Here is a 24,787-nt window from a genome sequence, read left to right as displayed (position 1 = left end):
AAAATTATTAACGAACAGTAAGCACTCTACCCAAACTCTTATGAGATAAATAAAACATGATAGCAAAACAAGGGAGAGACAATGCAGAGAAGAGAGCTACAAACCAATTGCACTAATGAATACTGATACAAAAACTGTAAATATATTCCTTACAAGAACACAAGCATATATGCAGAAAGTAATTCACTATAACCAACGTGAACTCATACCAACAGGGATGAAAGAATACTTCAATATTAGCAAGAGAAATTAACAATCAAAAAAGCAACTTAAGATTGTGTTATGATGGAGAAAAAAACATCTTTGATAAAGTTCAACCCTCAGTAATATTAGAAGAATTAAAAAGTATAACCTTGGAATAAAAGTATATATCTAAAACCAAGATCTAACATTGCTAGCAAGGGAGAAACACTGGAAGTTTTCCCATATGTGGTAAAGTTCCAGAAATGTTACTTTTAGCAGTAAGACAACAGAACAAACTTTAAAGTATAAATGTTACCAGAAGAGACTAAATTATTCTTATCTGCAAATGACACGATATACTTAGAAAATCCCAGAGAATCAACAAAGAAACTAATTGGGACAATTAAGTGTATCTGCAAAGTTAAGGGGAAGCAAAATAAACCCACAAAATCATCAGCTAAGGGGAAGCAAAATAAATTCAGAAAATCGACAATATTTCTGTACAGTAATGACAAATTCATGGAAGAAATGATAAAAGAAATTACATTCAAACCAGTTAGAAAAATGCATAAAATAACTGGCACTTAAGCTACTTAGATTCTTCAAACTGTATTACAAAGCAGTAGTCATCTATTTGGTACTACTTTTAAGAGAAAGACAGATACAGAGAGAAAGAGAGGGAGACAGAGAGAGTGACAGAAAAAGAAAAAGGGAGAGAGACAGAGAGAGAGATATCAATGGGATAAACTACTTAAGGAAGAAATAAGCAATCAAAAGCAGTTATCCAGTGTTTGAAAAACTCAAGAACATGAATTTCAGAGGAGGACTCCTATTTGGATAAGAAGTCTTGGAAAGATTGCAGAGCAGCTTGGCAGAAATTATTTTTAATATAATATCTTATGTTATACCAAATATTCAAAATGGATTTGAATCCTAAAGATCATATGCCTTTAAAAAGTTGCAGGGGTACAAGATCAAGTATATTCTCTACAATTATGGCTAGGGGAGTAAGATTCTTAAACAGAAGAAAGAAGAAATCATAAATAGATAAAAATATTGACTACTTAAAATTTTAAGAAGCTTTTGCAACAATAAAAATAGATGAAGGCAGAGGCAGAAAAGAAGCATTAGGAAAGATTTTAATCAACTATCATTGAAGTCTGATATCCAAAACATAAAGGTACAGAAATATGTCTAACAGGCAAAGAATGAATAATTTTCCAAAAAATTGCAAACTATAATTCACCACATAAAATCGTCAATAGTAAGAGAAATGTACATTAAAAATTATTCTGAGGGGCAGAGCCAAGGTGGTGGAGTAGAAGCACAATCTTCCCTCGGCTCCAGCTTCCACCTTCCCCAATCCATGTAAAAAGGGGACTCTGAACAAACTTTGGAGCTGAGACGCTGGCACAGCCAGCCAGCGCTATGTGGCAGCTTCAGCTCCTGGCCTGCAGAGTGTAGGGAGACCAAGCACCAGTCCGAGGGGTAATCACTCTTGCTTTAACCTTCTTGGATCTGGATTGCAGTCTAGGGTGAAGGAACTGGGATGTGTTTCCAGCTTGCCAGAGCGTGTGAAGACCTCAGAGAGGGCACACATCTAATACCTCCGGCAGCTGAGAAAACACCAGCATTTGGGATGAAAGCTCCCCTGTCTGGTGGCAGAGTCCTACTGTGGGAAAAAGCCCAGGGGTCAAGTGACTGAGGGGCGACGTGACCAGGCAAAGGAAACAAAGCAGACAGAAGATTCCAACGTTACACTCCTATTTTGGGGACAAATAGGAGCAAAGCATGGAACAGGAGAAAAACAGTGAAGTCAGAACTCCTGTACCAAAAGCTTCAAAGGAAAATACAAGCTGGTTACAGGCCACAGAAGACCTGAAGAAGCAGGTAAGAGAAGTGGAGGAAAAATTGGGAAGAGAAATGAGAATGATGCAAGAAAATTATGAAATGAGAGTCAACAGCCTAACTGAGGAAATATAACACCCTAAAAAATAGACTAACTCAAAAGGCAAAAGAGGCACAAAAAGGCAATGAGGAGAAGAATGCCTTAAAAAGTCGAAATTGCCAGATGGAAAAAGAATCCCAAAAGCTCATGAAGAGAATCATTCCTTCAGAATTAGATTGGAGCAAATGGAAGGTAGTGACTTTATGAGAAATCAAGATGCTGTTAAACAGATCCAAACAAATGAAAGAATAGAAGGCAATGTGAAATATCTCATGGGAAAAACCACTGACCTGGAAAATAGATCCAGGAGAGATAATTTAAAAAATTATTGGACTACCTGAAAGCCATGACCAAAGTAAGAACCTAGAAATCACCCTCTAGGAAGTTCTCAAAGAAAACTGCCCTGATGTTTAGTACCTGAGGGCAAAATAGAGGTTGAAAGAATCCATCGATCAGCTCCTGAAAAAGATCCCAAAAAGAAAACTCCTAGGAATATTATAGCCAGGTTCTGAAATTCCCAGATTAAGGAGAGAATATTACAAGCAGCCAGGATGAAATAATTTGAATATTGTGGAAATACAATCAGGATAACCCAGGATCTGGCAGCTTCTACACTGAGGGATCGAAGGGCCTGGAATATGATATTCCAGAGGTCAAAGGAGCTAGGATTAAAACCAAGAGTCACCTACCCAGCAAAGCTGAGCATCATTTTTCAGGGGAAAATATGGTCATTCAGTGGAATAGAGGACTTTCAAGCATTCTTGCTGAAAATTTAACCAGAGTTGAATAGAAAATTTGAAATTCAGATACAAGAAGCAATAGAAGCATGAGAAGGTAAACAGGGAAAAGAAATCATAAGGAACTTATCAAAGTTGAACTATTATCATTCCTACATGGAAAAACAATAACTGTAACTTATGAAACTTTTCTCAGTAGTTGAAGGGATTAGAAATATTTATATATGTCTATATATGAAGGTATATGGGCATATGAATACATATGTGAATGTGTGTATATATGTTTACAGGTATACAAAGATAGAGGGCACAGGACCAATTTAACAGGAAGGGATGATACTTAAAAGGTGAAATTAAGAGGTGAGAGGAATATAATGAGAGAGATGGGGAGAGACAGAATGGGGTAAGCTATCTCATATAGAAGAGGCAAGGGAAAATGGTTGCAATGGAGGGGAAGAAGAAGAAGGCAAAAGGGAATGGGTCAACCTTATTCTCATTGAATTTGGCTTGAGGAGGGAACGAAATACACACTCAATAGGGTATCTCACCCTTCCGGATAGTGGGGCGGAAAGGGAATGAGAGGGGGAATGATGGAAGGAGGGCAGGCTGGGGGGGGGGGGGGGAAGTTGGTACCATCCACTTTTGAAAAGGGATTGGATCAAAGTAGAGAATAGAACAAGTGGGAGGTGGGATAGGAGGGAGGGAAATATAATCAGTCTTTTACAATATATCTACTATGTTATTATTTTGCATTAGCCACACATGTACAACCTATACTGAACTGCTTATCTTCCCAGTAAGGGTGGGTGAAAAGGGAGGAAGGGAATGAATCTGGAATTGAAAGTTTTAAAATCAAATATTCAAATATATGTGTGTGTGTTTGTGTGTGTATATATATATATATACACATACACTATTGTTAATACTATCTTACATGTAATTGGGAAATAAGATATACAGGCACTGGGGCATAGAGATCCACCATGCCCTACTGGAAAAGTTGAAGGAGGTACGGGAGAAGATATGGGAGAGAGCAGATTGGAGGAGGGGTTATCCTGTGGGACTGCTATTTTGGGGCAGTAGGTAGGGGAAAAATGGGGAGAAAATTTGTAACTCAAAATCCGGTGGAAAAGAATGATTTAAATTAAAAGTTAATAAAGCATTAAAAAAAAAATTATTCTAAGGGCAGCTAGGTGGCTCAGTGAATAGAGTACTGGCCCTGGAGTCAGGAGGACCTGAGTTCAAATCCAGCCTCAGACACTTAACACAAAAACTAGCCATGTGACTTGGGCAAGTCACGTAATCCCAACTGCCCTCCAAAAAGCCAAGAAAAAAAAAATATATATATATATATGTATATATATATGTGTGTGTGTGTGTGTGTGTGTGTGTTCTAAGACTTCACTCTGGTACTAACAAATTGGCAAGGATTAAAAAAAATGTGAACAAACAAGGGGTTGTGCTAATATATGTCCACTCCTGGTAGAGCTGTGAATTTGTCAAGAGTTTTAAGAATTTCAAATGAAAATTATTTAAAGTGACTAAATTGTCCATAACCTTTAAATGAGTCACCCCACTAATGGAAGTATACTTCAAGGAATTCAACGGTGAAAACAAAATCCAATATTGGGCAAAATATTCACAGCACATAACAGCAAATTGGAAATAAAGTTGGTACTTATCAAAAGTGGAGAAAGGCACAAAAACTTGTTATATGAATGCAATAACATTATTTTGTAGTAAGAATCCTAAATATAAGGGGCAGCTAGGTGGCGTAGTGAATACAGCACTGGCACTGGAGTTAGGAGGACCTGAGTTCAAATTTGAGATCAGACACTTGACACAAAAACTAGCCATGTGACCTTGGGCAAGTCACTTAGCTCCAGTTGCCCTCCAAAAAAAAAAAAAAGGTTAAGAATCCTAAATATGATGAATTCAAAGAAATGTGTATTAAGATTTAATGATCTGATGATGAGGGAAATAAAAGAAAATGCTTAATCATAACAATATAAACAAAAGATCGCTAAAGTAAAGATTAGAAGTGATCAAGAAAACACTGGAGATTCTTTTAAAAAATGATAAAACACAGCCCTTCAAAAATGGCAAAAAGGTAGGGAACTACAACAGGACTGATTATTATTGCCATTTCAGAAATTTTCTCTTTATTAGATGTTTCTGCTTAATCATTTTCTTTGTCACAAAGAATGGTGCAGTATGGAGGCAGTCACGTGGGAAATTATGAAGCTATGATGATGAAATGCATTAATAGAATGTATTTTTTTTAAGTCGCTTATGTTCAAAACCCTGGTATTATTTCTGTTTTCCCCTTTGTTTACTTTTCACATATTCAGTGGTTTCCAGAATTGTGAAATGTTTTCTCAGTTCTGCTATTAGCTTTCGCTGGAAATTGGAGAATTCAAAATCTCTGACTCCATCTATAAAATGACTGTCATATCATGATCTAACCACCTGAAAATATTTTGGGGGGAATATGAGAGGAAGAGGGAGAAACCCTAAAATTTTAACCTAAATTTAGAAAAAAAAAATTCTCTATTTAAAGTTACATTTTGTGGTTCTGACAAAAATTTGTTATTAAATTTTATTTTACATCATATTTTACCTTGGCACCAAACTCAACAAGATTTGCTAAATTCTGCACAGATTTAGCCACCAGTGTCAGTGTTCTTGCAGCAGTAGGAGAAGGAGAATCTAACAAAGAAAAAGAACAGAATACTTTTAGTGGTTTCAAGTCAGAAGCGTTTAGTCATTGTTATTTGAGAAATTACCACTTTAAGAGGCCTTTACTATCAAAATCCTAGCTTTCTTTCATTCAAAAATGTAAAGACTGACAAAAAAATTCAAGTGAAAAAAGTCCTTTTGGAACACCCTATATTTTGGAAAATATTATGATTCGAAGAAATCTGAAAGCACTTTACAGTTTTATTGCTACCAAATAGGTTATTACAAATACAAAATGTTCTTATTAAGGAATCTTTAACCAACTCCTGATTTAATTTACATTGATTATCACCAGCATCCTCCCAATGTGAAATATGAGAGCCACCTATTGACATCCTAGTTAGGAATTACTAAACATGGTGGAGATATTCAGATAATGACACTACAAATCAGCAGACTCTTCCCTTCACTCAAATAAAAATACATCATTAAGAAAAAGTTGTAGATCTTTGTTCTAATTTGGGGACTTCTCACATTTCACTGACTGCTACAGGTTATTATCAATTTCAAAAGACAATAAACATCTTCAAATGACAATGACTAATCACTGCTTTAGAGATAGTTGGGAGATGTATCTGTCTATAAGACATGTAAATTGGAGCACTTACTTAATTAAGTTTTTGGTAGCCCTCTTAAATGCCTGATCTTGACTCTCTGACAAGAGAGCCAGTTTTTTATCCCTAAATTCTTTTACATAATTTCACGAACCATCAGGGTTAATATAACTATATATCCTGTGAGTCTAAATGTGGGCAGACCAACTTGGACAAATTAATAATTACATTCAAGAGATAATTTGAATTCTTTCAGAATTTAAGCAATTCTAATATCTTATTTTGTTGTTCTTCAGTCTTTTTTCAGCATGTCAGACTCTTCATGATTCCATTTGGGGTTTTCTCAGTAAAGATACTAGAGTGATTCGCCTTTTCCTTCTCTAGTTCATTTTACATGAGGAACTGAGGGTCCTACAGTTAGTATTATTTGAGGCCAGATTTGAACTCACAAAGATGAGTCTTCCTGAGTCTAGGCCCAGCACTCTATCCCCTATATCACCTAGCTAGCTGCCCTCCAATTTCCACAAGAGCAATGACAGAAAAACACCAAAGAGAAATGACTGCTAGAAAACTAAATAGTTTTTTTCCAAAATATGTCAATCATATAAAAAAAAAACTACATGATTCATCTGAATGACTTTCTTTTAAAAGATGACTAAATTTGTAAGACATCTCCAGAAAACATGTGTAACAAGATAAACAGACGCTGTGGTTTACCGGACATTTACAGAGTTTAAGATTACCATTTGCTAGCTTGTGACAAGAAATCTGAGTCAGTGAGTGGGAGAACCAAGACTTCATTCATAAGCACTGAAATCCATTCTATTTCTGCTACCCAAAGTACCATTTTAACTTGATCATACTATCAAGACTGGAAGCTCATAATAATAAAAACAGCAATGAGTACAGGTTAATAAGGGCAAAACTAAAGGTAAAATTCTTCCCTATCCCAGAGGGGCAGTATGATAGTATCTAGTACAATAACTGTTTTCCATCAATCAAAAGTTATGCAGATTTCATACAAATCAGTATTGAGAGGTAGAGAAAAAAAAACAGAATGGATCCCTCTACAGATTGTTTCAGACACTGGAAGAAGAGATGATGAAGAAAAAAGGGAAGATGGAAGGAGACAGATAAGGTGCTATCAACAAGTGCTTGTTCTGTGCAAGATAGTATGTTCTGATTGCTTATATTCAATTATGAAAGTGGGATAAAGCTACTCTACTACAAAAAACTAGCATGTAATTCTTAATTCCTTGCCTCTTTTAAGTATTGAATCCAAATACAGACATAACACCAATAGCAAGTATTAGTAATAATATTTTCACTATCAATTTCATCTAAATTAATCCAGATTACTAACTTACAAATCTAAAATTAAGGGCTATTTATTTACCTGAGATGATATTAAACATCCGTGGGTTAAGGATAGCAGGACAGATAAGTCGAAGAAAAACAAAACCACTGAATGGGAGAGGGGAAAAAAGATTTTTTTTAAAAAAGAAATACCAAGTAAGATTCATTACATCAGAGATATACATTCAAAACAACAAAGGACTATAGCAAGTTAATATTGACTCTAAATGTAAGGCAACCCTGACAATTTTTAAATCAGAAACAAAACTTTAATAACAAAACCTAATTTAGGATCATGAAAAATCACTAACAGAAGTTATGTGCCCCAAACCTTCTTACTGGTAGGATTACAGAATTTTAACACTATCTACCAAACTGATCATTCTTCTAGTAAACTTAAATCTATTTTATTCTTGGAACAAGATGTGGCAGCATGGCATAATGAAGACAATGCTTGATATAGGTTTGAGGCCAGGACTGCCATTTATTACCTATAGAATGGAAAGGCACTTCACTTCTTGGGTCTTAGTTTCCTTATCTGCAAAATGATCGGTTGATAGTGGACTATGGATGATATGTAAGGACCCTTCTGACTCAAAGCATTATAATCCTTTATGAAAGTATATAAGGCTAAGGACTGACATTTCCAAACCTCGCTTAGTAATGGAGACTCATCCCAATGAGATCTATGACCAGGAATGAGCAAATGCAGAACATACCAGCTGATACTATGTTCCCAACCTATTTCAACACTTCTAGAGATCTCTTTATAATGTAAGTATAGCTTAAAAAAGAAATCAACATTTGTTAGCCAATCTTCTGCTTATTAGCCTCTCTAAACTAAGTCCTAAAAGAACTACAGATCCACTCACCACAAAAACCCAGGGTAAACTTTGTACCACAATGAGATATAACAGGACTTTAGTGGGTGTTTTGTCACAATAACTTTTGTTTTATAGATGTTTTCTTTAATAGAGATTGACTTTTCACTGGGGATGATAGCAATATCAAACCTATATTCAGTCAGCAAAGTAAAATCATTAGAACATCAGGTTCCTATTTATAAAAATGTAGGTGATAACGAGGCTAGAATAGGCAAGCCTTCCTCTATTAACACAACAATCGCCTACAAAAAAAATGATGAAAAGTATTCCACTGGGGGCAAGAGGGACGGAGGAATGTCCCACTAAGTTAAAAGGCAACAATTTCATAATTAGGCAAAGGTAATCCATGTTGTTCCTACTGGGACATTAGTCTATTTTTTTCCCAATCTTGTTAAAGAAGGCTATTTCACAAATACATTTTGGGAGAAGAACAGCTTCTATGAAATGAGCTACTGATTTTGTTTTGGTTTAGCTTTAGTTTAACAGTTTTTACAAAATATAAATCTGAAGTAAATTAATTTAATGTCAACCCAAGACTAAGCTTTTAAAAATGAGATGTTTAATATACCTCTGAAAACCCATACAAAAATGTAATAAGTTAAATTCTAACATAAGCTTAATGATACAGAAACAGTGCTCAGCACTATTCCAATATCAAATGAAACGTCAAACTACTTATGTGATAGTTTTCTAAAATTTGAGTTCTCTCTTCTATTCCGAAAATGTCACATTTCTCCTATCTGCCACCTATTGAGTTACCTATTAACTCCTTTCTTATGAAAGTTATACATTATAGAAATAAATTAATATAAAATTCTTACCTAACAACTCTGGTTCTCATGGTTGTGTTCGTTGGCCATTTGTGTTGTACAGATTTCTGTAAACACCCATAGATATATCTCAATGTTCTGTCAAAATAACATAATTATGTTAATATGTAAGGCACTTTAAAAAATCTTTCTATGATGTACTAAGTATGCTTTAGAATAGAAATCTTTACTCGTAATAGTATCTTATAATAAAATCTGCGTTCTATCCCAATTCAATCAACAAAACATCTTTTAAACACCTATTATGTGTCAGGCATTATCCTAAGAGTTAAGAATATAAATGCAAAGATCCCTACCCTTAAGGTGCTCACATTCCATCAGAATATATGCTTTTTTTTCAGTTGCTGCATGTAATGCCGCTGGTCTCAACTCCATTCCCCCGGAAGTACAATGTTAGCAAAAGTTTAACCAAGCAAGCTTTCAATTATTTTTATTTTTTATTTACATCACCAACATCTTGATCTGGTTTAAATAAACAAAATTCTACTTTTGTTCTTAGTTTGTTTAGAGGAAATATGGGGCAATTTTCTTTCTAACCACATTGGTAAATAATATTTTTTCAACATGGTGGTTGCTAGGCATTTAGCCCCAGAATTTATATAAGGTACCTACTATTAAATAGAAATAAAAGAATAAAACACACTATAGAAAGTAAAAGCCATACCACTCACAGAACATAAGGTCTTTTAAAAAAAGTACAGATTTATTTTAGAATTTCACATGCTCATATATAAATATAAAATCCTCTCAATATCATAGCTAAACAAACATTAACTTACGGAGGCAAAATCTCTGCAGCCATGAATATTTTTTCCACAAGCTCTGAAAGTATGTTCAATAGGTGTACTAAGTTAGTGTTCACATCTTCATTTTTTTCTAACTTTGAAGGATTTAACTAAACAGAAGAAAAGAACATAAATACTTCTTGAAAAGTGAAACTTCAAAGAGACTTCGGTATCAGATAATCCTAACTTCTCTAGAAAGTGATTTTCTCTAGACAAACAATTGCTATAAACATAAAGGCTGTTTACACAAATGTTGATGACAATAAAAAAAGACATAACAATATACTCTAATCCCTAGAAGTTCTTCTAAATGAAAACTTACAAGCATTCCCAATTACTAATAAACAGGTTATATACAGTACTGATCTGGGATTCCTATTTGGGCGTGGGACCTTGGACACTTTCAGGAGTATGGTTCCTTGTCACTCAACAACACAATCCAATATATTTGTTAGGCACATACGCATTATGGCAAAAAAGATAGAAAAAGCTGGTCAAACCTTCCTCCAAATCAAAACTACCCTAAAAATTTCTTCATTTTCCTTGATATTTCTGAAGTTCAGGTTAAGTCTGAAGGAAATCTAAGCATCCTAAAGTGAATGCGTTGATTACTGAAATATGAAATTCAGAGTAAAGTGTCATAATACTTTCCAGTACAAATTTCTCTTAGCAAATTGTCATTTTACCTTGAATTCTAATCATATGACAGTAAAAAATATTTTTAATGCTTCCATATTCCCCTTACCTTTAAAACAAAATTACAAAACGTGATTAAATAATCTGATTCACAGATGACTAAAGAGACATTTATAGATTTAGACTGATACCTGATTAAAAACGAAATGAGTTCCTTAACAAAACCCTCTTCAGTAAGACAGTATGAATAGATCTCTTGCAAAAGCAGGTCTAGTGTATTCATATGAAGTTACATCATAAAAACTTGTTACCCAAATTTTCAGCTTTTTAAAAAACTTTCAGAAAGCTGTCTATACAAGTTCTAACAATAAGGCACAAAGAAAAGAAACTGACATCAAAATTTTATGGTACAATGTTATAATATTAAATAAAACATTTTTAAAAATCCTGTTTTAGCATTCATTTCTAAAGATACTTTGCCACAATATAAATACACATGATGTATTTATTTTATTTTAGAAAGATCACATACTTCCCTTAAAATATACATTATGTAATATATATTTGGCATTCCTTGAAGGAAAATACTGGAAATATTAAGGTCTTACTTCACAAGACTGCTTGCTTTCCATTATCTTTAAAATAGTGTCTTTCAGAGCATGATGAACAAAACGTGTGGCTGTGGCTTTCATATACTGTTCCATCAAGGTGCTTGCAAGTGTGGTAGCTCGAAATAAGGTAGTAGCTTCATCTAAATAAATGTTAAGTGATACATGAATAAAAAGTCCAACAATTTATTCCAAATTACAACATTCAGAACTGCCAGATCATCATAGTTATTTAAGAAGCTATCTACATTATGAAAATGATATTATACATTCCTAGAGCATTGTGAACCATGCAAAGTTTTGTTTTTTTTTTTACATTGATTACTTGCTTCTCCCAATCACAACAAGAGATAAATAGGGCAGGAATCATTTTGTAAAGAAAGCCAGAATTGAAGAGTATAAATGATCTGTTTACAGACAGACAGCAAACTGGCAACAAAATAGGAACTAGAACACAGGTCTTTAACTACATAACACCTTGCTTGTCAAAATTAATGATCAAAAGAATCAATTGTCTACCTGCTCTGCAAAAACTTGTAACTATGTAAAAGTAGGAAATTTGGTGTAACAACATGATTACAGATTTTAAAAAATTATACATTCTATTATCCTAACCACCAAACAATTACTGTATTGTATACATATATATATATATATACACACACAAACAATAATGTATGTTGCTATACATTACACTCCCAAACCATACACCACACTTCTCAAACGCTTATGTTCTTCAACCTACTTAATTTCTAAAAATTTTTATGGCATTTTATTAATTGGTTTTTATTATCATTGTCATCATGGAAAGTGATTCCAGCAGCAAATTCTGATGAAATCAGAGTGGGGGGAAATATTTCATTAACACCAATGAGGTGTCCAAATTCCACTGTAATGTCTAGATATACTATCTGGAAAGTACTGGACTTAAGGAGTTGGAAGCAATACACAGCTGATATCAGAGCCTTCTGGATACATTAATTCATTCAACAAATTAACATTTAAAATATAGCAAGGAATTATGCTGAGCATAGCAGGGAATAAGGCATGGTCCCTGGTTTTGTTTTTGGGGGTTTTTTTTTTTTGCTTTTTGGATGGGGGGAGGCAGGGCAATTGAGGTTAAATGATTTGCCCAAGGTCACACAGCTAGTAAGTGTTAAGTGCCTGAGGTCAGATTTGAACTCAATGGTCCCTATTCTAACAGAGTTTACAAGCTCCCCTAGGAGAAGAGATGGGAATTATGTAGGGAAGTATGTAGTAGGGAAAATGAGAATAAATATAAGGTGTACTGAGAAAAGTAAAGTACTTAAATTACTCACAGTTTGTGATAATAGTAAGTAAAAAGAAAAGCTCTGAACCCAGTATGACAAAGTAGGAATTAAAAATTTCAAGTAATCAAAACAACAGCACTATGGGTCAATCTGTATATTGATATAGAAATTTTTACACCAAATAACTTTTACTTAGAAAAACTTCTTGGGCAGCTAGGTGGCACAGTGAATAGAGCACCGGCCCTGGAGTCAGGAGGACCCAAGTTAAAATCTGGCCTCAGACACTTAACACAAAAACTAGCTGTGTGACCTAGGGCAAGTCACTTAACCCCAACTGCCCTCCCAAAAGCCAAACAAACCAAAAAAAAAACTTCTCTGTAATGCTACTCATTGTAATGTAACAATACAGATATGAGAAAGACTAAGTTTTAGTATTAGGCAATATAAGAGGCAATTGTGAACTTTTCTAATTTGTGAAAAAATCAGAAACATGATCAAACATTAAACATTTATTCAAAGAACAAGAAATGCTGCAAATCTTTTTGTAATTCCATTTCCTGAATGGCACTAACAGATTCATACCATACCTTCCATGCTTATTTCTCTGTCATTTAGTGTTCGTAGCAACAATGATTCAAGCTTTTCATGAAGAAAAATCTTCAGTAAAATGCTAGCCAATAGTGTTCGATCCTGTCCACACACATGTGATAAAGCATAGACTACATGCAGCTCTTTTTGTAGAATTAGCTAAAAAAAAATATCAGAAAAAAACTATTTAAAGTGTATAATAACATCGTCAAGTAGTCTCTGAGAGATTAAAAAAGAACATAGTTTTGAGGGTACAATGACATAACAAGGAATAATTCATTGAAAATGGAAGAGATATGTAGAGATATGCTAGTCTCTAAATCCCAACATCACATAACTCTGCAAGGCTTTTATAACCTTTCCTAGCTGTCAGCATGCCACTGAAATATGCAATCACTATACTTAAGTTAATGGATCCTTTATTAAACATTTTAATGTTTCTATTAAATAATGCTTTCAAGGATAATTAGACTGGTAAAGCAATTTAATACCTCTTTAAATTCACTGTACTCTTCTTCTGGCATGATTTTCTCCATAGAATATCGTGCTCTGACACGCAAGGAGCCTGGTTCAATACCTTTTAACGGTATATGAGAACTGAGCTGGAACCATTCATCTGTTGCGTGCCCCTTCTGTAACCGGCTCAACTGGCAGCGCATAAACACTTGGGAAGAAAAATATTGTTCAAAGTCAAAAGATGTAAAAATGTGGGCTTTGCATTATGTCTCAATTGGCTTTACTGTAAGTTTTTAACAAACTACAGTGACTTCAGACCTATCTGTGAGAAATGAAATGCTTTTTAAAAAATATTTTATTTTTTAAATTTAAATTATTTATTTTTAGTTTTCAACAATCACTTCCATAAGTTTTAAACTTACCCCCCCTCCCCTTTTTCCTCCTTCCCCAAGAAAGCTTGTAGTCCAATATGGGCTCTACACATACATTCCTATTAAACACATTTTCACATTAGTCATTCTGCACAGAAGAATTATAACAAATGGAAAAAAACATGAGAAAGGGAAAAAACAAAACAAAACGAAAAAGAAAACAGTCTGCTTCATTCTGCATTCCCACTCCATAGTTCTTTTTCTGGACATGACTGGCATTTTCCATCATGTGTTCTTTGGAATTGTTTTAGGTCCTTACATTGCTGAAAAGGGCTAAGTCTATCAAAATTAGTTACTGCACGCTGTGGCTGTTACTATGTACAATGTTCTCCTGGTTCTGCTCACTTCACTCAGCATCAGTTCGTGTAAGTCTTTCCAGGTTTGAGAAATAAAATTCTTTTTGTTGGTTTACCCTATTTGGTAAAAATCTCATTTTTTAAAGAAATAAACACAAAGGCTGATGATTTTTATGGGGACAAAATTTTAATTATAAGCTAGGAATAGATATAAACTTAACACTTTTAAAAGGAAAAATCTATAATCTTACTATGCAATCTATAATCTTACTGATAAAAAGACTACTAAATGATGATCTACAATATTTATTTTCAAATAGCCAATGAATACTAAAACAAGAGAACAGTTTAGTAGGTAGTGATACTACTAAGCAAAACTACAGCAGGTAGTAACACAAATAGTCTAGCTAAGTTACAGACATAAAAGGCAAATTAAATAAGCTTAAGTACAAGATAACAGATTTTAATGAAGATGACCTTTTAAAAGTGAGGTTAATGACTTACTGCTCTGTCCCTTTTGATGAGACAACAAAAATATATTCAGTAATAAAATATAGTAAAACATTAAGCAGTTAGGTCAAAATATAGAGCTCTAAATGGACTGTAGCTAAATATTCTGAAATAACAGGTGCCAAATCTGAATCAAAAATATAACCATTTTAATTGAAATTTAAAATTTTACTGAAGGACATATCTATTACAAGCAGAAGAGAAGCCACGCCCATTTGTTCCCAAGCCAACGGAAAGAATAAGAATAATCAATTTGTTAGAGTCAAGTTAAAAATACACACTAGAATTGCTACTCTGCCACATAACCTCTGAAATAAAAAGTAAATTGCCCATTACATCATCTCTCACAAATTTTCATCCATGTACTACTATATTGTCCTTTACTAGTCCTTTCTGCCAACAACCACTATACTTTCATTGTGTTTTCTACGGCTATGTACACATTTGCTCAAAAGTTTCTAGTGGTTTCCTGTTATCTACTATGTTAAATTCTAAACCTTAACTTTTCATTTTAATATCAAGTAGTCATTAATCTGGGCAGCCAGGTGGTGCAGTAAGTAAGAGTGCCAGGCCTGGAGTCAGGAAGTTCAAATCCAGCCTCGGACCGTACCTAGCTATATTACCCTGGGCAAATCACTTAACCCTGTTTGCTTCAATTTCCTCATTTGTAAAATGAGCCAGAGAAGAAAATGGCAAACCACTGTAGTATCTCTGCAAGAAAACCCCAAATGGAGTCAGAAAGAGGCAGACATGATTGAAATGAGAGAATAAGAAATTAATCTGATCTTCCCTTACTCTCTAAGTAATAAAGTGGCCCCACCCAAAAAGCAGGGAGTCTACCAAAAAGGAAAAAAATGTGCCTCAATGAAACAGAAAAGAATGGGTAAGGCAATACTCAAGATGAAGCATTTTACCTTACTTTTCATATCAAGCTATATGTATCCTGTTATTCAACATAAAAATTCTAGATGCGTATTTTTTGGCATTAATTCACACATTCTCACATACTAATTCTTCATAAATAGATACTATAATGCAAGGGAGTACAGTTAGAAAGAATCCTAGATCAGGAATAAGGAAATTACTTCTGTTCTCTAAAACTTAGTTTTCTCATCTTAAAATAAGGATGAAAGGGGCAGCTAGGTGGCGCAGTGAATAAAGTGCCGACCCTGGAGTCAGGAGGACCTGAGTTCAGTTCCGGCCTCACACACTTGATACACACACACACACACACACACACACACACACACACACACACACACACACACACAAAGTGGCCGTGTAACCTTGGGCAAGTTACTTAACCCCAATCGCCCTCCAAAAGGCAAAAAAAAAAAAAAATAGGGATAAAAATAACAATATTTGCTCCACATACTTCACAGGGTAGCAGTTATTACCTGAAGTGAGGGGCAGAGATTAAAACTTAAAGCCCTATATAAATGTGAATTGTAATCATCACTTCATATACCGTAACTCTGATTTCACATACGCCAGGATTGTTTACCTGATTTTAAACTAAAATATAATTTCTATCTTGGCTAAAATAAACAGTAAGCATCTTAAAAGCCTAGGGATAGTATGTCTGTTAAAGTTATTTGTATAATTAGTCTGAAATGAGCAAATAAATTAAAATGGCCACATACATTTAAGACAATTTTAAGTTGGATTTTATTTTATGGATTAAAACACCTAATTCTCTTTAAGATCAAACCTGTTAAAAAGAAAACAATTATGAAGTTTATTTCTGCACGTTTCCCTGTATCAACTTACATATGTCAGAATCTTTGCTCTTCTTTGTTTTGTTACTTAAACTTATTTCAAATCTATTGATATCTGGTGAGAGATCACTAGAAGAAAAAAAAAACAAAAATGGACTGATATAAAGATACAAAAGCTGGTATTATAATAATCTAACTCCCTTACCAAAGTGATTAGATTTAAAAGTAAGAATGAAAAATGTTTAATGATATATGCAAGCTACCTCATAAACAGGTACTCATCCCCAAATCCCTCACATTCAAGATCTCTCAAGAAAATACTAATTCATGAATATATGTGGTAAACAGATGTTGACTGTACTTGTTTACTAGGCAGCCAGGGGTTTCATTGTATAGAGCACTGGACCTGGAGTCAGCAAGACCTGAGTTCAAATGTGGCCTCTGACATTTACTAGCTGTGTGACCCTAGACAAGTCACTCAACCTGTTTGCCTCAATCCACTACAGAAAGAAATGGCAAACCACTCCAGTATCTTTGTCAAGAAAATCCCATGAACAGTAATGGTCCACGGAGTCATGAAGAGTCAGACATGACTGAAGGGCTAAACACCAATACTTGTTTACTAAAGGACCTGGGTAAACTTTTGTTTGTATGCACTTTAATTTTTGGATTTTTAAGACTAGAGTTCAATGGTGGTGGTAATAATACCAAATACTACAGGAAGATGAATTGCATAAACAAAAAAAGGTGACCCAACAAAGAAATGTCATTTTTTTGGAAAAGCCAATATTAAAATATCTCCCCCTTTTTGCTTGTGATTTCAGGGCTCTAATATGTTAAATATACAGAAGGTGTAAGAAAAAAAAAGTTTGGTAACAGTGAGATTTAGATTGAACAGCAAAACAAGACTTACTCAAACACAAACTCTTCTGACCACACAGGGTTCTGTCCTTCTCTAGCATGTGTTTTTGCTACCTGAACGCTGTTCAGGTATATGTTACAATATGGATTAGTAAAATGTTTTACTGGGAGTTTATGAGCTTCTTCAACATGTAAAACAAGACTGCTAACCTAAAGGAAAAAAAAAGTCCCATTTTATTAACAATTATGTAACAGATCCAGAAAATAAACACTTTAAATAAAATATCTACTTCTATTTTTTTCAAAAATTTTATTTTAGACTCAAATGTCAGAACACAAATAGAGAATAAAAAAAAGAAACAAAAACATATCATAAACTTAAATATTGGAACTTAGTTAGAAAGTTCAAGTTAGAAAGAAATAAAAGCATGTCATGTGCATAACAGAACATGAGAGGATTCAAGATCTATAATAAAAAATTTTCATTTCAAGAAAGCCTATATGATAAATACTTGTGTTGAGAACTGTCCACCTTTTCTTTGCTTCCTTATGAGTTTTCTTTTGTTCTCTGCTGTGCACTTTTTTGCTTTGTTTTTTCACCTCCCTCCAATACCTCCCCCCAGACCACAACAGAGTTTAGATGTTTCTTTATAGCTATAAATACATACATACACATATACATATGTATGTACTTATAGACATATACATTCCAAAACATATTCTACTCCTGATCTGTCTTTACATATATACATCTCATTTCCTATCCCTCCTGCCTCCTCTACTTTATTTTTACCCACTACCTTGTCCTCCCCTACTTGCCTATCCCTCCAAGAATTCTTCCCACATCCTCCCATTCCCATAAATCTAAACACCCTTCTATACCCCGATTTACCTGTTCTCTCACCCTCCCCTCTAAAGATCCCTCCCTACGACCCTAACATTTTATTTCTTCTGAATTTAGAAGACTTCTATACTCTTCTAAATATATATGTATTGTTTCCTCTTATACCCATTTCCAATGAAAGTAGGTTACCAGAATCACCAGCCCTCCTCCCCCATCTAATTCCTTTGTATCAATTCTTCTTTTTGCACCTCATTTGTATAAAATAAAAATACAATTATTTAAATGTATGAAATACAATTTACCTGTTCCTAAATGGTTTTGCTTTTTAAATTCATATCATTCCCAGGTTCTCCCCAATCTTTCTTATGAACTATCCAATTATTAATAAGAATTTTTGACAAAAATTTTACATTTTACATACATAAAAAGTAAATAGTCTCTCTTTATGGATCCCTTATAATCAGTCTTTCTTATGTACCTTGTATTTATATAGGTTCTTGTTTGTAGAATTGTCCAATAAGTTCAGGTTTTTTTTTTTTAACAAAGTCTTAAAAATCTGAAAGTTTATCAAATTTCCATTTTTTTTTCCGTTCCAAGGTAGTAGTTAACTTTTCAGGGTATGATATTTTTGGCCAGAGCCCCAGTTCTTTTGTTCTTCAATATGTTGTGTTCCAAGACCTGTGGTCCTTTAATGTTTCTGCTGCTAGGTCTTGTGTAATTCTAATTGTACCATCATATTTAAATTGTTTTACTCTTGATGCTTTTAATAATTTTTCCTTGAGTTGAGGATTTCAGAATTTTACTAATTCCTGTGAGATTTCCTCATAGGATCTCTTTTAAGTGGTGATCAATGGATTTTTTCTATTTCTACTTTCCCCCCTTGTTCTAATGCTTCAGGACAATTTTCATTAATTATTTCTTGTATTATTGTATCAAGATTTTTTTTTATCATAACTTTGAGTTAGTCCCATTATTTTTGTTTTCGCTTCTTGATCTATTCTCCAAATCTGTTGCTTAGGTTTCACTTTCATTTTTCATATTTTACTTAATCATTTCTTGATTTCTTATAATTTCACTGGCTTCACTTTGCCCAATTCTAATTTTCAAGGTATCATTTTCTTCCTTAAGATTCTGGATCTCCTTTTCTAATTGGTTGACTTTCCTTTCATACCCTTCTGTTTTTCCTGTATTATTCTTATTTTCCTTTTTAGTTTTTCCTCCATCTCTGTCATTTGATTTTTAAAGTCTTTTTTTAAGGTCTCCTATAAATTCTTTTTGGGCAGATAACCATTTAATTTACTCTTTCGGGGGGTTTCTTTCCTTCAATTTCCTCCTCTGAAGATAAACCCCAGTCATATTAATTCCCATAAGAGGTTTCCATAGTTGGAGTCTTTTTCCTTTGCCTGTGCATTTTTTTTGTGGTGATAGCTTAGTTATTTATAGTTACCTCTAACCCTGGGGTATGGGGAATAGTCTCTCTTAACCCAGATCTTCAGTTCTTCCCTTTAGCCTAAAACCAGAGCCCAACTTCCAGCTTCCTGTAAGTGCCCACAGCCAAGAGCTTTCTGCTCCACTGCTTCTGCACTCTCCAGGTGGGTCTACCTTCCTAGTTCTTCTTAGCACAGCTGGGTCTGGTTCCTGGTCAGCAATTTTCTGCTTTCCAGGAATAAATTTCTTTCATTTAACTCTTCATTTATTGTGAAATCTCATTTTTAATTTTTCTTAATGACAATCTGGTTTTCCTCTCCTTTAAATAAGACTGGTTAGTATTTTACCTAAAAAAAGATCCTGGTTTTATTTGTCAATTGAACATGTGGCTTTTGCTTCCAAGATTATTAAACAGCTTCTCTGACTTTCAGAATTTCTACCTCAGTCTTTAATTTAGGTTTGTCTGGTTTGACTTTAAAAAATTTTTTTTTCTAGTTCTTTGCCTCATTCATTGATCTGTATTTTCTATTCTCCTATCCTCACCCCAAATAAGAATTCTTACAGATGAATTTTCACCTAATGACTACTTTGGGTTTATTTCAGAAGTTTGGGGATGTTCTCACTTTCTTTGATGAAATTCTTTATTGTTTTGGTGATTTATTTTTTACCCATTAACTTTTTTAGGATGTGTTTTCTAGTTTTCAATTAAGATTTAATTGTTTCTTCAAAGACCTTTACTGATTATAATTTTAATAAGCACTGAGGAAAGGAAATGATGTTACTATTCTCCATTTTTTCTGAGATTTTTCCTAGTATGTGTAAAGTTTGGGTGAGCTGACAAAACTAAGGACAACTGAAACACATCTATATAACTTTTGATCTTATGACTCTCATTCAGTAACTGGCAGAGCTCTATCACATGTAACTTCTAAAATTTTACTCAAGGATTTAATTTCTTTCTTGCTTATCTCTTACTTAGATTTATCTAGGTCTGAAAGGAATACACGTACACACTTAGGTCTTCTATTATAATTTTGCTATTTCTCCCTTTAATTTGATTCATTTTTTCTTTATTAGATATTATTCGGTATACATACATACATATATGTAGTCCTGATCTCTTAAACTGTATATCATACCTTTAAGCATAATAATGTATTTTCCCTGTTTATCCCTTTTAGCAACATCTATTTTTACTGATACCTTGTCTGAGATCAAGACTGCTATCCATGCCATTTTTTTTAAGTTCACCTGGACATAATAAATTGTGTTCCAGGATCTCTGAACTTTTGTGGGGTTTTTTGGTAAACATATTGAGTTCTGCTTTCTAATTCATTCTGTTATCTTCTTCTATTTAATTATTAATAAGTTTACCCCCTCTCCATTTAGGTTCATGGCCAAGATTTTATTTTTTCTTATCTTTGCTCTAAGCCCCTCTTTACAAAGAAGTTCTAGAACAGTGATGAAAGAGTGTGATCAATGCTAATAATATTATTACTTCAATGTGACTGAAGTGATCTATTTCCATTCAATTGGCCCTTCACTCTTTCCCTTTCCCAAACTTCAATCCCTGGTTCTTAACTCTTGTTTTTTTAATCTCCACTTCACAATGCACTTAAAAAAAATTCAAACTTTTTTTGGCCTGTTAATTATTCCCTTCTCAATACTAAACTCCCCTTTAATCACCCCCTCCTTCATCAAGAATGTAATGTATTTCAACAACTAAACTCTTATGTTTTCAATCCTCCTTTGTCCAGCTTACATAAGAGTAAAAGTAACGTAGCACCCATTTCCCTGTTTGTGTACTCTTCTTACTCACCTAGGAGAAATAGTAAGCCTTGAAGAAATTTTTTTCTCCTTTTGTCCATTCTCTACATCCTTGGCTTATCATACGTATCTTCTTCTATAACCCTTAAAGACCTTAAGATTCTGAAAGGACACTTGACTCTTCTCCTATTAGAATACAAACTCTGCATCATTGTATAATCCCTTCCCATTTGTCCAAATGTATGTGCCTTTCTTGGTTTTTCTTTTGATTCTTGTGTTTGCATTTTGGCTTTTCTACTCAGATCTTGTATTTTCATTCGGAAAGAAGTAAAGACTACTATTTAACTAAAGACTCATTTTATTTCTTTTAGGATTATGCTCAGTTCTGCAAGTTATTTTTGGTTGTTAGTCTCTATCTTTTGCGTTTTGGAATAGCATATTCAAGATTTCTTCTACTGTACCATGTAAATATGAAGTCTTATGTTTTCCTGATTTTGGTTGCTTTGTATTTTATGTCTTCTTAAAATACCACATTCAAGATTTCTTGGCTACTGTTTTTTATAGCGTTCAATTGTTTAAATATTCTTAAATTCTCTTTTAACTACTGTTCAAGTCTATTACTTTCAATTGTAGGTACTTAACATTTTCAATTTTTTCAATATTTTGGATTTATTTTGATACTTCCTATCATCTCATATCAACGATTTGTTTGGTCCATCCTAATTTTTTGGGAATCCAGTTTAGGAGCATGGTTTATCACCTTATATTCAAAGCTATTAATTCTTTGTAATTTTTTCCTCCATAGCTTTCATTTTATTTATAATCTCTTGCTTCTTTTTTTTTTCCAGGTACACTTGCAATACTGATTCCCAATCTATTTTAGTCTCTAAGTTGTAGACTCTTCTTTCCTCTCATACAATTCTTAATCTATAACATTTCTTCATAAAATTTGATATCTCCTGTCAATTCTTGATTTGGGATACATTCCAGGGAGAGGTTCTATACCCTTTCCACTTCGGTTTCTGCTACTGGCTTCCATGTTCCCTGGTTTGTCTGATCTCTGTGTCCTGGTAAATTCTCTGTAGGGGGCTGTCCCTGAGCAGGGCACCAGATGGTCTTCTGGTGACCCTGAAGCTTTTACAATAAGGGTGCTGGGTGATCTCTATTATTACCCTGAGGTGTCCCTGACCAAGGTCCCAAAGAATATTTTGTCCTCTTCATAATTTCTGGAACAAGCCCATGGATCATCATTCCTCTATCAAGGTGCTGTATTATCCTGTTCTTCCCCAGACTTCCTGATCAGAATTCTGAGTGGTCTTATGTTCCATCCTGGAACTATCCTGTCAGGGTATTATTGCTTCATTCCCACTCCCCTTGGGAAGACTTGGGACTTCTTTTCTGTCTGGGATCTCCTTGATTGGGAGCTGATGGTGGCTGTATTCCCTAGGGTTTTCCACTTCATAGTGCTGCCACAAGTTTTAGGTTTCTTTGCCTGTATTTTTGCTGGATTTACTGGCAAAATTCCTTTTTCAGTATATACAACTTCTGTGGCTTTTTTGAACTACTGGACTGGATAAAGAAGTTTACTGATGCTTCTCTATACATTTATTAATTGTTATTTGACCTGGTGCTCTTACTATAACAATGCAGGAATAAAAATGGGACAGTTCAAACTCCTATATTATATACCAAGCTGCCATCTTATTCAGAAGTCCCCCACAACTTATTTTTCACAAGATGCTGCTCCAATCATTTTCTCATAAAGATACACACCATGTTCTCTAACCACAGAACTCATATAAAGATAAAATGAGGTACAGGAGATGATGATTCCATAATATATAAAAACAAGAGTATTCTTGTCAAGAATTAACAGTAAATTCAGAGGACAAAGAATTATTAAACATTAACTGAAGCAATATCCTCAATCTCCACTCCACAGATCACATCATGCACAGGAATCCTTTTTAATTTAATTTCCCCGTTTCTAAAAAGACATAATAAAAGGGACATAAGGACAATTTTCATCATATATATTCCAAAGGGAAAAGAGAAGAAAAGGAAAATGAAAGTAACTTAGTAGGCACTAGTATTGAGCAACCACACAAAGGGGGTAGGTTCACTGGTCCTAATATTAAAAATGATAATTCTCAGGGGCGGCCAGGTGGCTCAGCGAGTAAGAGCACCGGCTCCAGTGTTGGGATGACCTGGAGATCGAATCCCGGGCTAAGACACTCAGCACCCACACCCAGAAATAACTGGTCGTGTAACCTTGAGCAAGTTACTTAACCCTGATTGCTAAAAAAAATAAATAAATAAAAAATAAAATAAAAAATGATAATTCTCCATGTAGGCATCAATTTGGTAGGCTAATTTGTAAGTCACATGGAAATAGTTATTCATGTAATCCCAGGTTGCCCTAGAAATTTAAAGAGGCAAATGCAAGGAATGGTTAGGAAAGAAAAAGACAGAACGAATAGATTACAGGAAAATCTAGGGCTTTCAGAATGGTGGTCTATTACAAGAAACTGGGCAGTTAGGTCATGAAGGGGATAAAGTGCTAGGACCGGAGTCAGGAAAACTCATCTTCTTCAGTTCAAATCTGGCTTCAGACACTTACTAGCTGTGTGACTCTGGGCAAGTCACTTAAACCTGTTTGCCTCAGTTCTTCATATACAGAATGAGCTAAGAAGGAAATGGAAAATCACTCCAGTATCTTTGCCAAAAAAACTCAAATGGAGTCATGAACAGACACAACTGAACAACAAAATTATGAGATATTACTCCCAAGTTCCCTGGACATCACAAACGAAGAATTTCTGTTACAAGACTCATTTGAATATCTATGGTTTTTGTTGCTGTTTTTAAAAAAAAGTTCATTTTATTTTTGTGGAAGAGTTGATAACAATTACAGTAACATTTCAGGTTCAATAAATAAAATGGATAATCCTTTACAGCTGTGCCTGACACAAATTATTAACAACTGGCCCAAATACAGTTTCATAAACTAAAATTAAACTATATATTTGGTATATATTTGGCTAAGATTCTTAATTTTGGACACTGACATCAGTTTTCCACCAAGTAAGAATTAATGGACTCTTTACAATGGGTGCTTGTTTCACATTATTAGGAGAAACAAAAGATGGTAAAATCCAGGAATAATCCATTTAGGTCACCTAGATCTCCTTGTGTTTGAACAGAATCTCCAAAAGAGTAAAGTTGATGGCTAAAAATTAAAACTTCAAGGAATAGTAAGAAGTGAACAAAATGTTATTCTCCCAAGCCTAGGTACTATAGCATATTTGAAGCATATCAATTTTCACAACTACATTATAGACTGCCTTTACAAGTTTA

General features: G+C 34.1%; 1 protein-coding gene across 1 annotated transcript in view; it reads right to left on the bottom strand.

Annotated features, from left to right (window-relative positions):
* The window catches only part of RASA1 (RAS p21 protein activator 1), a 121,858-nt gene that overhangs the window by 6,584 nt on the left and 90,487 nt on the right, over window positions 1–24,787 (bottom strand). Inside the window, exons 14-22 of the mRNA XM_069085069.1 lie at window positions 17,444–17,601; window positions 16,583–16,659; window positions 13,611–13,783; window positions 13,119–13,278; window positions 11,261–11,403; window positions 10,011–10,126; window positions 9,223–9,309; window positions 7,558–7,625; window positions 5,489–5,577 (exon numbers count right to left, since the gene is read on the bottom strand). Coding sequence (XP_068941170.1) covers window positions 5,489–5,577; window positions 7,558–7,625; window positions 9,223–9,309; window positions 10,011–10,126; window positions 11,261–11,403; window positions 13,119–13,278; window positions 13,611–13,783; window positions 16,583–16,659; window positions 17,444–17,601 — 1,071 coding nt within the window. The remainder of the gene's footprint in view (window positions 1–5,488; window positions 5,578–7,557; window positions 7,626–9,222; window positions 9,310–10,010; window positions 10,127–11,260; window positions 11,404–13,118; window positions 13,279–13,610; window positions 13,784–16,582; window positions 16,660–17,443; window positions 17,602–24,787) is intronic.

This window comes from Petaurus breviceps, unplaced genomic scaffold (genome assembly GCF_028583685.1).
Source record: "Petaurus breviceps papuanus isolate PSGF00001 unplaced genomic scaffold, PetGlider_PUasm1.0 175, whole genome shotgun sequence".
Lineage (NCBI taxonomy): Eukaryota > Metazoa > Chordata > Mammalia > Diprotodontia > Petauridae > Petaurus > Petaurus breviceps.
This window is presented reverse-complemented; position numbering and strand designations above follow the sequence as displayed.